This window comes from Ixodes scapularis, unplaced genomic scaffold (genome assembly GCF_016920785.2).
Source record: "Ixodes scapularis isolate PalLabHiFi unplaced genomic scaffold, ASM1692078v2 PGA_scaffold9__187_contigs__length_104089568, whole genome shotgun sequence".
Classification (NCBI taxonomy): domain Eukaryota; kingdom Metazoa; phylum Arthropoda; class Arachnida; order Ixodida; family Ixodidae; genus Ixodes; species Ixodes scapularis.
In genome coordinates, this window is record NW_024609884.1 from 50,914,485 (window position 1) to 50,929,538 (window position 15,054).

General features: G+C 43.0%; 1 protein-coding gene across 1 annotated transcript in view; it reads right to left on the bottom strand.

Annotated features, from left to right (window-relative positions):
* Positions 1 to 15,054, bottom strand: part of LOC8029823 (annulin-like) — a 63,610-nt gene that overhangs the window by 4,772 nt on the left and 43,784 nt on the right. The window contains exons 10-13 of the mRNA XM_042287412.1: positions 11,934 to 12,099; positions 9,407 to 9,486; positions 8,111 to 8,256; positions 6,455 to 6,599 (exon numbers count right to left, since the gene is read on the bottom strand). Coding sequence (XP_042143346.1) covers positions 6,455 to 6,599; positions 8,111 to 8,256; positions 9,407 to 9,486; positions 11,934 to 12,099 — 537 coding nt within the window. The remainder of the gene's footprint in view (positions 1 to 6,454; positions 6,600 to 8,110; positions 8,257 to 9,406; positions 9,487 to 11,933; positions 12,100 to 15,054) is intronic.

The following is a 15,054-nucleotide window of genomic DNA, read 5'->3' on the forward strand; positions in this document are numbered from 1 at the left end:
AGAGGGGATTTGTTTCTCCTTCCCCCAATTCTGACTAGAAATGTCTGAAATGTGTAAAGGAGAGAGGTGACCAACGCTGGCCGCACCCCCCCCCCCCCCCCCCCCCCCCTTTTCCTATGTTCCGACGCCACTGCGGTAACTAATGGCGAATGCGGGTGGTCAATCGTCGGCAGGTTATTTTGCCGGAAAACCGGCAATAGTGTTCGCGTGGTCAGTTTCCAGCCGGCGCGCACTGTTCAGGTGGTGGATCCTCTGCAAGCACCTGCGACTTTCCTGCGCTTTTTCGGCCCGAGCTCCAAAGGGCCGGGCGAGTAGGCGCCAGACTGTATCCGGTGTCGTCACTTCCGAAATGGGAGAGAAGGTCAGTGAGAAAAGATGAACGAAAGAGCGAAACTGATCTGAAGTAACTTCAGCGGTCACTACTCGAGTCAATCCAAGCCGTTGGTACACATGGGTGCAAGGAGCTATAAGTGCTAGGAGGGTGCACGTTGCAATATTGGTGAAGCCTAGTCATAAAACGTTTAAACGATATTGTGCCCAACGTGACCGCAGATCTCACTGGCGATTGGTGCGCGTGACATGTCACGTGCGAGATGGATGGTTGATTGTAGAATGATTCCTTGCAGGCTTGCGCGCGCTCCGTCCGGTAGGTTTTATCAGATCAAAGGCTAGACGAAGGCTAGCTACGGTCACGTGATGTGGTCATGTTGGGCTGGTAAGTGAGGAGAGTAAGGAGGAAAATGAGAAAGAGACGAGGCGAGGGAGCATGGCTTGTGGAGCATACATGGGTAAATTACTTCCAAAATGTAATTTAATTACAATTACAGTTACTTTGCTTCAAAAGTAGTTTAGCTACAGTTACAATTACTACTACGTGAAAAGTAATAAATTACAATCGCAAATTACTTTTCAAAAGTAATGCAATTACTTTACAATTACTTATTTCTGAGAGCAACCCGACTTGGGCCATTTAACTTTAAACGAGTTGTATAGAATGCAACGTATTTGTTTATTCCTTACTCCATTGTTCACGTATTGTACTTTCTTTTTATGAATTTTGTGAAATTCATGATATAACTTGACAGTATGGGGCCCTGAAGTACTATGTTCTTATATTTTAATTAATAATAATAAATTAGTTTATACGCTGGAGGATGCTAGATCGCTAAAGAAAAAACTGGGTTGACAGACTTTTGTTAACCACGTAAATTAAAATGCGCAATTCGTCATATAAGAATATTTTAGAAGCGTTAATATAAAGGTAAACTCCACACGCGCTAATACGATCACATTCACATACAAACATCATGGTGTTGTAAATTATATACATCGAGTTGAAATTATAATAGCTCAGAAATATATAAGTGCCGAGTCGGGGCTCCCAAATCATTGGTGACTAGTCACAGGTGCGAGGTCAGTCTACAAAGTGCTTATGCAAATAATATCCGGAGTAAAACCAACGGGAAATAAATTTGAAAAGAACACAAAAATACTGGAAGGAGGACGTAAAAAAAGTGGCAAAAAAAAAAAAAAGAAGAAACATAACTTCATAGACAAATAAGTTTCCAACCTTGGCTGAAAGCTGAAGCTCAATTTTTTTCCTTCAATATTTTCTCATGTTTACGCTACTGTTTGCTGCTCGCACAGCAGACGGCGCAACACGGCGCCGTTGAGGTAGGCTCCAAAGAGGATTGTCTCTCAGCCCGCAGAGTAAGGAACAAAACAACAAACAATGCGACGCTATTTATGTTGTGCGTGTCTGTGAGTGCGTGTCCTTGTGCGAGTGTTTCACCGAGAGCTAGGCCGCTTGTGCGAGCGCTGAGGCTTTCAGAGAGGTTCCGTCGGCGCCGCAAGGTTTTGCAAAAGTAATTGTAATTGTGCCTAGAATTTTGCAATGACTACCACTACAAAGTAATTAAATTACAATTTCTTTTGGCCGAAAGTAAATAATTACAATTACAAATTACCAAGAAAAGTAGTTAAATTACAGTAATTCATTACTGTAATTGAATTACTACCTAGGTATGTTGTGGAGGCTACGCGGCTCACGTCATGCCCTCTCCTACCCTTTTATCCTCCTTGCATGGGTGACGGCAGCTACGGCGGCGACAGCCTCTCGCTAACGGTGTCGCGTGGGTAAGAGGCGAAGTTAACTGCCACCGTCTGGCGTTTCGTGTTCGGGTGCTGAGGGTCACGTGGTGTGCCGTCGGCGCGTTTCTGGTTGCCGGATCCGCCGGCTCGGTCTGGCCGGCGATTGACCACCCGAATTCACCAATAGTGAGGAGTTGGATGATCACAATCACTGACAGGAGGAGAATGGCAGGGATGTGTTTCAGTTGTCCCACCTCCAGTGTTCCTGCCTTCGGTAATACTTCGGCCTCTATAATGAGCTTCGAGCGTGCACGCGCAGTCAAAGGACGACGGAACGCAACGAGCGCGTTCTGGAGGTAGGGCATCTGAAAGAGACGTCCCTGCCGTTCTCAAGCTGTCATAACTAGAATACGACAACACTTGAACCGGCTAGCTCCTGCAATGCACATGAAATTGACAGGTTCTTCACAGTTCCTAGTCGCATTACTTCAGCATTGAATAAGAACGACAGAACAAGACTTGTCTTATTTATGGTACCATGCGTCCCGAGCAAGCCGGCCTTGCATACGAAAGGTTCATTTTTGGTTCTTAGGTCGAGTGTGATTTTACTAAAGTCTAGGAAATTTTCAACAAGGACACATTAAAGAAAACATATAAGAACCGAAGCGCAGCCGCGTTTGCTGCATTTGGAATAGTTTTCATCGGTGGTCGTATGCTTTTGTTTTCTTTCGGCAACAATGATCTGTTGACACGAACAAAATTCGGTTAAAATATGCGTTCGCTGTGTTTGAAACTTTCCCATCATTACTTTTTTTTCTGTTTATGCCGTAACGATCAAACTATATTAGGCTATCAGCTCGCTTCTGGTCTCGTCCTTGACTCGAAACGTTTGATTTTCGCTCTTGAAATCACGCTAGAGATTGAACAAGTACTTGGGGATAACGTTGGATGTGTTCCCTACAGATCTGTGTATATATATAAAGCCATAAAACTTTGTTCCCATACAAAAATGTCCTATAGTCGACTATAGAAAAATCTTTGTATGGTCGGCTTTAGCTATTTGGCCCAATTAGCTAAAGAATTTCCTATGGCTGTCTTTAGCATTTTTTGTAATCGCCTTTATGGGCCTTTTTAGCTTTGTCTATGGCCCTATCGCTGTCCAGTCATAGCGCTCTCTACAGGGATTTCCCTAGACCCCCCCCCCCCCCCTAGTTTTCCTGGACACCCCCCCTTGAATTTAAAAAAAAGGGAAAAATAAAATAAAAATTTTTTTTTTCAGGTTAAGTAGAAAACACCACCTCTCAGGTGTATATATAGAGAAAGGGAAACATACATTGCGGGTATGAGCATTTGGTTAATAGACGTCTGTAATTTAGCTAGTGGACTAAAAAAGAAACAGTTTTATATTTTATCTAGCCTCGCCTCGCATCGCCTCCCCCCCCTCCCCCCCCCCCCCTTGATTAGAATCCTGGGGAAACCCCTGGCTCTTTAGCTTGTCTAATGGTTGGCTAAAAACTTCTCTATGGCTTATCCTATGGCTCTCGTTAGCCAGCAAACTCTAAAAACATTTTACTTCAAGTTTCCCAAACTTGTGAACGCTACATGGTAGATATACATACATCTCTGAATACACAGAATACACAGGCCACAAGCAGAACACTACCCCACACAACAGCAGCAACGCAGCAACACCGGACTGCCATGTACACAGCTAGTGCGAACGTATGCTATGTTCGCACTAGCTGTATATATGACAGTCTAATTGTTTAATCCGACTTTGCCGGTGACCCATCATTTTTCGCAAAAACACGGAGAGGCGGAGCAAATATTACTCGTACTTAATACATTATTTGAATTGTCTCTTGGAATAGCCCCTTTCTCTTAATTCAACACCATGAAAAAAGCAAATGTAGATCATTAGGCTAATTAACTAAAATTTATCAATTATCTTTTTAATAAGTTTGATGAATTACGTTGACAATGCAGTGATGACATGCAGTACACTGGTGCTGAAGATTGCAATCAAGCTATTGCTTGACTGCAGTGTTCGTCGCCATTGTAATTTATTTTCACTTTTGGGGGTAGTAATTAATTTTAATTGTGTCACAAGTATTTTAATGGATTTTTCAAACAAACAATATTACTGATTTTCACGACTCATTGCAACAGCAGAGAACATATCTTGGGTCATGGTTTGTCACCGGCATTACAGAAATTTAGTATTGATTTAATTTTCTAACGTGGAGTGTTTTTACTAAAAAAGTAAGCGCCGGTAGTGATTTTCTATAGGCGTGAGAGAAAAGTTATTGGTTCTTAGTCTTTAGACTCGAGGCCATAAATTGTTCTATAGACGAGTAAAGACAATTAATTGGCTTCCAGTCTTTAAACTCGGGGCCAAAGAATTTTTTATAGGCGGGTAAAAAAATATTTCTTGGTTCGCTGTCTTTAGAAATGGGGCCATATAATTTTCTACAAGCGTCTAAAGAAATTTTATTCGTTCCCTGTCTTTGGACTCGGGGCCATAAAATTGTCTATAGACGGTTAAAGGCAATCTATTGGTTCCCAATCTTTAGACTTGTGGCCAGAGAATTTTCTATTCACGACTCCAGCAAAACGGACGCCACCAAGCGGGAAAACCGGGAACCAGCCGGACCAGGTCGCTCCGCGCCCCTCCGCGTCTCTGGTGGCTTTCGCAAACATGTGCTGTCGACGCGGTGGCGAACAGTGTAATTTCACGAAGGTCCGAAAATTTCTTAAGTTTCCCTGAGTGTTCATTAGTGTGGCGAAGGCTCAGTAGATTGTTTCATTCTATCACGTGTTTGAAAGCCCGTTTACTCCACAACACACGGTCGCGTGCTTTCGATTTCTTGGATGGGGAGGAATCACTGAAAAAGGTTTTGATTTCTTGTCTGTCTCGAATCACATTCAAAGTGACGACTATTTGGTAACTGATAAGTGGTTTCTTTATAGGGACGTAGAACAGTGGACTGAGGACGACAGACGAGGCATTTCACTGGAGGCAATGTTGCAGTCAAGTGAATGGGAAGGTTCGATAGCTGCTTTTCTTGAGTTTGGTTGTGTTCGGTTAGCTTCAAGTTTGAGCCACCCACGCCGGTCGGTGCGTTGGCTATTCATCTTGGCTGCTTTTCGCCGAAAAAGCCTCTGGACCACACTGAAGGAGTTGGGTTGATTTCACAATTACTTGATTCAGGAAAACCTGCTGGCTGCAAATGATGAATGAGGGAAATTACCTGTTTTCAAAAGGTGGGGGACGAGTTTCGCAACGAGTCTCGCAACGTCAGAAACTGTCACGGCATTTTGATCTATCGCGCCTCCAATATTTATATTATACCCCTGTACTCATTTTCTCCGTCCAGGATTCGAAGCAAAGTTCAATGCAGAGAGGTTCTGCATTGAACACACAAAAGCTCGATTTCGAGGACAGATAAGTTGCATGGTCGGGGCATGCGAGTTAGCTGAAAATTGCTTTCGGTGGAACAATTCTGTGGTCATCGCCGCTTTCCTCAGATGATCGAAACTGATTAGTATATTACCGTTGCTCCGGAGCCCATAGTTTCGGTTTTGAACGAAATCTCCGAAACGAAAGTTTGACATGAAAAGAACAGAAAAACTCCGGGAAAACAAAACTATGCTTTGCAAGTTTATGTGCACCGGCTACACTTAACCGTCTGAGTTCAAATACCTATAAAATTGGGCATTAAACAAAATAAAATATGTTAAATTTAACGCGCCACCTGTTCAGGTGGCCCGGCCGAACCGATGCGACGTGGACTCAGCCGCCATAGGTCGCTGGAGTCGCGAATAGGCGGGTAAAGAAAATGTATTGGTTCCCAGCCTTTAGACACAGGGCCATAGCTTCTTCTATAGCTGGCTGTAGCTGTCTTTATGGATTTCTATGGCCGACCATAGAGGGCCATAGGTGGTGATAGCCAGCCATATAATTTTCCATAGACGACCATAGACCATTTTTGTATGGGTTAATTCGGAAGCTTCGAACGCACTTCTGAACTGCCCGACTTCGGGGCGTGTGTAGTAGTGTGTACTGGTTTATGGCGCCCATATTCTGCAATAGTGTCAACTTGCAACACTCCCGCTGAATCTTATATTTCATATTAGTTTGTTCTCCATTATTATTATATGAACCTCTTCTCCTCCCAAGTAAAAAAAAAGAAGTAAAACAGATTTCTTTGAAGACATTCATTCCTCTCTTATCAAAACTTTATGTACTTGTCTTAGAATAATAGCATGTCTTCGCGTAGTATCGTTTAGTCAATGAAAAACGCTGACGCACTTCACATAGCTGAACTTAATGACAGAACATATAAGCAAAGATGTGACGTACTTTCGCCAGGCGGGATCATGACGTTGTAACTGTTGACCTTGATGGGCATCTTGTTAGCTCCTGTGTAGCTCATTACTTCAACCCGGATGATAACCTGGGCTGGATAAGCCTTCGCAGCATTCTTGTTGGACGCCTTTAGTTTGAACTGGAACCGAACAAAATGGCTCATAGTGACAATGCAAAGTCGGCTGTAAGCGAATTTTCATCTGTATTACGACCAGCTTGGCAAACATACAGATACAACATTAGCAGAGGCAAATGATATGAACATCATTGTAAACCTGAGACTGGGACAGGAAGAGAACACAACAGAAAGTAGTAAAAGAGGAGACGTTGCCTCCTCTTTTACTACCTTCTGTTGTGTTCTCTTCCTGCCCCAGTCTCAGGTTTACAATCATGTTCAACTTACACCAGCTCGCCTGCACTCTGACTATTTTTTCGCAAATGATATATGGGACAATTTTTAAATTTGCGTTTAGAAACTTTTCACTTACTTTTCAATCATTTGTTTCATAAGCTGTTTGCAGAGTTTGTGATATACTTTAATATCATAACATAATATACCGCACCATTACGCGTGTCACTCGAGACACGTCACAGTTGTTACTTGCATCATCCATTAATGATATCGATAAAAAAAATTAGCTTGTGCTTTGCCAGTACTCGACGTGTTGCTAAAACTTGCGTATTTCGTGCTATCCTTTTGGGATAGTCGTAGTGGGGAAAAGTGCAGTCTAATGAGGCGAATAATTTAAACGACTGTTACCCCTTTTGTGCTTCTGATACACTGTCAACATTAAGTAATTTTTGCGAAAGAGATTTTCGGACACGAGATACGTGGCGCGCTTATAGTTATCGCCTGGTGCTAAATGACACGCATAGGAAAGTTTTATACTTTTTTTCCCCAGATGAATATGGCAATTTCAGCGTTAGTACAACGGGAGGCACGTATTGATAAGCTCGAGAATACTTCAGTCTCGAGAAGGTTAGCTAGCCTTATGGCGAAAGTGTCGTGTCCCTCATGGATAAATTTGGCGTCCATTTTTATCCGCAAATGCCTTTGGTAGACTTTGTTACATCTCAAAGGACACGGACTGGCTTTATCTCTTTACTCAGGGCTCTTCATTTCAGTATGAATGCTCACCAATACGAAGTTCCAGCTTAACCCCTTGCATCCCCCACTTTCTGTTTATTGTAACGTTCTTTCCTAGCTCCTACCCGAGGACAGCCTGACTAGAAACACGAGGAGAAGGGCTCGTATACTTGGTCTGTTTTCAGGCGAAGTGATCTTGCCACATGGATGTGACAAGATCACTGTACAACACGAGGCTAATTTATCGGCAACATAGATTTATAGCTGAGATTGTAAGGAGCGGAGCTTTATACTCTGTTTCACCACAATCTGGCAAATGGTGCAACCTTCTTCCACAGCAAGAAAATCAGGGCACCGGGGCGCTGCACGTAATAACGCACCGTCGGCGTGCACTCCTCACATGGAGAGATGTCACGTGCTTCGCTCAATCACTCCGATTGGCTCGAGGCGCCTGTAGCTTTCGCTCTTGGCCAAGGTATGCTGAAACAGAGTATAGTCGGATACCAGAGAGGTTGTCTGGACTCGCGACCCGGCACGACGGAAGGCGCCCGCCCCATACGCACAACGAAGTCCGATCCGATCATGACGTCTTCCAGGCGGTCAAAGTCGAAGGAGACGTCCTCCAGGTCCACGTTTAGGTAGTACCGAGAGTAGGCGTGGTTACTTTCCCGCAGAGCCTTCAGGACCACATCACGTTCTTCCTTGGTTCCTGAAGTGTACGGCAAAAGACAACAAAAATCAGCGCCATTTCGGCGACAGCCCTTTGTGATAAGGTTCTGCAGCGGAGCCGGGGTGTGTGTACGCTGTACGCTGTGGCCCGCTTATTTTAGAGCGAATATTTTCCCGCTAGATTTAGCGGGGGAATCGCAGTGTCACGTGACACTGTAACGGCACGCGAAGTGTTTCCCGGTTAAGTTTAGCGGGGAAATTGTGACGTCATACGACACCACGTGACAGTGTCACGTCACTTGAAGCATTTCCCCGCTAAATATAACGGAAAATTTGTTTGCTAAATTTAGTAGGGAACTTGTGACGTTACGTGACGTTACGTGACACAGTAAAGTCAGTGACGTTACATGACCATGTGAAACTAATGTCATATGATGTCACGTCATGTGAAAATATAAGTTTTGCACCTTTGCCAAATTTTGAATCTTGGTGAGGAATGATAGTGTGTAATCTGTGTGCACTCTGCAGCACCTCACTTGTCATCTCAGTTCATTCTCAGGACAAGGCAGGGAATCGGCAATTTTTGTAATTGGTTCCTTGTCAACAGTGAACGAATATACTAAAGGGTTTCCAGTATTTTTAACAGTAATACGGTAAAGCTATATTACATTTGACTTACTTTTGGAGACAATGAAGCTGTTGAACTGACATGGCAAAATAAGTAATCCTTCAAAATCTTGAGGATCGATAATTATATACATTTGGCGAACATAATGGGACTCCACGAAATCTCACCTCACGTTCACGGCTTATAAATCACATATATCAATGAGCGTTTTTGCCATCTTCTAGAAACGCTTCCCGAAATGGGGGAAGGGGGGGGGGGGGGGGGGGGGAGGAGGGTCGCACGCGATCGAGTCTTTGCGACAGTACTTTATTTCACTATTTCGAGAGTTTCGTACAGCATTGTGGGAAGCACAAGCACCATGCAGTGCGTGACTTTCGAAAAAGAATACGCATTGAAACAATGCGCACTGCAGAGCTCCACTTCAAAGGGTTTTCTTGATTCTACAAACATTTCCTTCTCGATTGTGACTTTTTTTTTTTTTAAATCTATTTCTGTTTCAGCATTTACGAGCACTTCATTTGTTTCTGGCGCCTCCCAAAATTGCCTCGAATTGTATACTCACTCTCTGGTTGTTTGTAGCTGTCGGTCAAGTCTTCCCTGTCCCAGCAGCCGACTGCCTTGGTACTGATGCGCTGCCCTATCCTAAAAGAACGGCAGCAGAATATTCTTTAACTTAGCTGCTTCCTTCAATAGACATAGCTTAGTGTGCTCTGATCATAATGTTTTTTACACATGTTTTTCTTATTAGGAGGAAGATCTCCTTCCTCAAGTGACATGTTGCTTTCCATGGTTACGGTATTTTTGAAACGTATTCAAAGAACGAGCTGCTGTCTTATAATAGCACAATTAAATTGAGCGTTTACTATGATGCGCAGTGCGCAGAAAAGTTAAACTTTCTTGTATGGAGGTTAGGGCGGGAAGTTAGTCGGTCTAAAAATAGCGTCTGGTGTACCCGCTGTAGACAGGAAATTTAGCCAGTGCATGTACAGCGTTGTACGGGTTTCCAACGCCAACGAAAAGTGCTGCAGCGAGGAGACGTGCAAGCGGGTAGGCGTTCCTTCGAACAGGAAAGGCTGAGATGGGCAAAGTGACGGCACGTAAAAATTAAATAAACATGCTCTAAAAATATTGGTAAATAAAAAAACAAAAAAATCAAAGTCCCATTTTTTTTTTTTTTTTTTTTTGGGGGGGGGGGGGGGGGGGGTGGCTTTTGGTCCGGAAGCATTGGCATCGACTTTGAAAGTTTAGCCAATTGTCAAAAGTTGCGACTTTGATAGCACCATATGTTTTACTCACGATTCATGTAATTTTACAGGGATTTCTCAGATTTGTTGGAATGTTTTCATTTTAGACTATCTTTATACAGTGTTAATTAAAACTGCTGCAATTGGAACCAGTGATGATAATTTGCATATTCTTTATTGCCATAGTTGTTCGCGCGTTTGAATTTAGATCATAAGCGACAAATTATATTGGAGCTTGAAAAAGTGCGTACTAAGTATCTTAATTCTATTATTATTAGTCATACAAATTGCGGCAATGTAGGTCCCCAATAAACGCCTGGATCACAAAAATAAGCCATTTAACTATAATAGTCTTTCCGGAAAGGTATCGATTTGTTTTATTCTTAGCATACAAAAAAACAAAGAAACTCTGAGATCGTTATCAAGATAGTCAAACACTGGTTGTAATATAAAGTCCTATGCGTCACGCGTTGCTTTAAACAACACACAACTCTGCTGTCTGACTTGAATTCCGACTTTGGGATTTTGTAGTAAGAACAGCGTTTCTTATTTTATACATTTTGTGAAGCATCACCCGTGGAGATTTTTGTTTTATTTTGGACTGATTATTTTCGTGCTAGGAATAATGTTAAATCAGTTAATCATTAAATTACCCCAAAACCCATTAAAAGGCCCGCAGTTTATTATCTCACATGACAATTATCTGAGCGATAAAAGGCAGTAGGAACACAAAAATATCAGTGCCGATTTTTTCAACAAATACGATATCCTATGTTACCTTTAAGGTGTAAGAAAGACCCTGGCTTTAAAGAGGCACTGAAGCGCCTGGATCGGACAGGTATGTCACAGAATAGTTTCCGCGAACAACTCGTTTAGCTAAATAATTACGCTGCGAGACACATCTTGAGATAGAAGAGAAATGAAATTAAAAAAATAGGTTAGTTTCGGTTTCGTTCCAGAATTAAAACGTGCCTCCTGGCGTAAATATTACGCTAAACACCGTTTTTGTCTTCAGGGTAAACAGATGACCTGCGCTCGTAGCACGCTAGCTTCCTCGTATAAACATAAATAATGTGTGTCTCTCAGTGAAGCCAGCACACTAGACAGGTCAGCAACTGGTATACCGGCACGCACCTCCGACCCTCACTACAACCGCCATTTTGGAAAATGAGTGGCGCCACCTATAGACAGTTGGAGTCGCGAATCAAAGGCAAAGCTTAAGCATCCCCCAAGTTTTTACAAAATCCTTCTCCACGGTTGTTTCGCAGCGTGCATTATAGCGGACAGTATGAGCGCGAACTACCCGGCATGCTTCTGTGGCAGACTTGCCAGGTTTCTGTGGAAGATCTTGTCCTGATTAAGATTGACACGCAGAGTTTAGGCCCACTTCTAAACCGCATGACAAATCGAAATATAGTGGAGCTTGTGGATACCGGTGGCATAGCAGAATTCCAGATGTAGTTTTGCAGATCATATTGTCCGGGAGTATACATGTGACAGTTTGTGCTTTATTATTATTGAAAAAAAAAAATTAAGACAGCACCATTGGCAAACATTTCAAGACCGCGAGAAACATCACAAAGAATTCAGAGACATCTCGGGGTACGCGGTCTAAAAATGTAAATAAATCATATGTAAACATATTTTTGTCGAAGATTTTGTGGTGTATATATTCTTGGATTGTGCACAATGTATTCTGTCGCATTCACTCCTGCTTGGACCATCATGGTCTGCAGAATGTTGTAAAAAAAAAAAAAACAACGTAAAAAAACGTTTTTGTTTGTTTGTTTTATAATACTGCTCCACAATGTGGCGCTAGTAGACGTTTGAGTGAGAAAGTCGTACTTGTCCGTGTTCTTTTTAATTATCTTGAGGGGTTGCTTGGGGCCCAAGTAGCGCCAGGAGATCTGGTCTGCATTCACCTCAGCAAAGACGAACGGGCAATCGTAGGGTTTGAGAATCTCTCCTCTCTTGACCGCCTTCACACTGACGGGACCGAGACGGAAGAGTCCTGGAAGCAGTTTGACATTATGTATTGTTCATAGAGTTAGTATAATGTACGCTAGAGGTTCAAGTGGCGCTAGTGTGCTGACGCAAATTGAAGCAGACAGCAACCAGTTGAAAATTGACTTCCGGTAATGCATTTCTATGGGAAAAAGTGAGTGCATTTTTTCTTTGCGCTCGACCATAAGAGCAAATATCCCGAATAATTCGTACGTACTAGGTAGCTTGGAACATTTCTCAGTCAGGCCGACGAAAGAATTGGTCAGTTACAGCGTTTTTCTTTCAAATTCATTGCATTAAAAAAGGTGATAAAACCGCTTCGTACGTGTAGTTATGTGCACTGTCGGACACTGTTAGCGCGAGCACGACGTCGGCACTTTTCAGCATGAGGGATATACGTGCCAGACGAACAAAGGACATCTGGAAATTAAGGGAGATGGCAAGAACTACGCAGTAACACTGAATCAGTAACTACCTGTGCATGTACGATCAAAATAAATTGAAGGCCATGTAATATATTCCGATTTTAAATAAGTAAAAGTACCACTTTATTGTTTCTGCTCTGTTCGAAGGTGCTTGTTCTATGTTCAAAATATCACTCGCACGCTCGAAATATTTGAGAACAAGTGCCCGATAAAAGCTGCCCGGCAGAGAAAACAATACGAAGAGACACCTTTCGTAGCCCACGTACTTTATTATTTTCGTTTTGAATGTTTTTATCCGCTCATGCACGACGGGGTCATTTTCATATACTGACAGGACTGGCATATTACCAGTATATAAGCGTCACCGGAATGCTGGCGAGCCTTGAACACATTCTATATTCCTTTTGATTGTAAGTTTGCTTAGAATTGTCGCTTGTTTTTACACACCTGCTGCGGAACACACGTTTGGGACTGAAAGGTAACCAAGTTAAACATCGTTCACTGATGAATAAAAATGCGATAACTAAAGCAATTACACTTTTACAATGTTAATTAAGGTACATACTATTCGGTATGACCCAAATAACAAAAGTTATCTATGTTATTTTCCGGCGAAGAGACAAAATGCACGCGCGTTTTCCCATAGGAATGCACAGGAGCATCGCAAAAGTAGACTGTTGCTGTCTGCTTCAATTAGCGTCACGGAAGTCGCATAGACACTAGCGCCAGTTGAACCTCTAGCGTACATTATAATAACTCTATGGTGTCGTTAGTTATGCCCCACATGGTTCGTTCGAGCAAGACAGCCTCTCGAATGGGCCCGAGTTGTTTCGTCGACGTCTGGAGTCGTCAAACCGCTTTTGAAAACAAAAAACAAAAAAACTGTGGTTCCAAGACGGTTACCGGCATGAATCGGTTATAGGTTTTAGAGATCTAAATACACTTACATATCTGTATCTGGATAGCTTAAATTTAAACGCACATAAAACCCCAAAATGAACAAACGGAATCCGTGCATAGACATTTTGGGCTAGCAGTTTTAAGAGTCCCTACGCCCCTGCCCGTAATCTCAGACCGAAATAGCGATATTGGACACCTCGGTGTTTTACAGGATATAGTAAAAGAACCCGACTGTACTATGTCCCTGCATGATTTAATAAACTCCCGTCGTGTGTTATTAACGCCACAACAAGGTATAAACTGAAGAAAGCACTGAAAAACGTTAACGTATAACACCCCCTCCTCCCCCCCCCCCCCAAAAAAAAAAAAAAAAAATGGTTGACTTTGGTTTCGGTTCTGATTTCGTTTCCTTTTTAACTTATGTACTCTGTATGTGTGTGTGTGTTTCGTTTGCTGACTGCCAGACCCTGCCAGACAAGCCCATTGAGGCTTTGGCAGGTCTGTTTTTGTATGTGTACCTTGCATTCGATAAAAGTTATTATTATTGTAAATATTATTATTAATATTATTATTAGATAGCGTTATGCCATTATGCCAACCATTTTAGGCAAGAAACGAAAAGAACAAAAAAAGAAGGACTGGCGGTTGAACTTGTGTGAGCTACTTGCAGCTCGTTTCGGATGCTGTCGATTCACGTGGGGTCTTGTTGCTATAGACCTTATTAGAGTTTCTGTATAGACTCCCTACGGGAGCCAGAGTTGCGTGTTCATCCCCGTAGCGCCGTCTTTCCTGCACGGCATGTTGATCCCGCTCCTCGCGTGACTGAATTCGGCGAATACCGGCGCCGTGAGTTCGAGGCGCGCGGCGCGCTCAGAAGCAGGGGAACGGGGGGATCGGCGGCCGAGTGGACACCCAGCTCGACGCGCGTGGAGCGAAAGCTCGCGCTGCAGAACCCAGGGATCCTGGGTTCGAGCCCCACCCCTGCCCGTTTCGATCTGGATGAGCATCTTACCGGCGTGCGGTCGTGTATCACTACTGCGTGGTGCACGTTAAAGACCCCAGGCTAGCGGTTGTACTGCACTGGCTAAATTGCTCATCTACAGCGTGTGACTCGTTGCAACTTTAATGGCTGACCAACTACACGCCGTATAAATATCCCCATATCTCTGAAATAAAAGCCATGCTGGGATGGGAATCATTAAACACTAGAAGGTATAAGTTAAGGTTGAAGTTTTTTCATCGGATTTATTATAATGAAACTGGCATTGATAGAAATGAGTATTTGTATAAACCAAGTTACATGTCAGCGCGGTTCGATAACTCTGAAAAGGTTTTTGAGTACTGTTATAAAACAAACAATTTTGGTAGTTCTTTTTTTGTTCAAACAATCAAAGACTGGAACCTGCTGCAACAGGAGCTGGTCAGTATCTCAGACAATGATGTATTTTTTTCTTGTTTGTGAAAATCACTGTTATTTGTTATTTCGTGATCCCCCCCCTACGATAATGCCCACGAGGCGATGTAGGTATTCTGTAAATAAATAACCCAATTTTAAAAGCAGTTAAAAGCAGGGGAACGTACGCCGGTGCACGTGCATCGTCTACTCTCCTGCACGGCATTTGATCGGATCACGCACG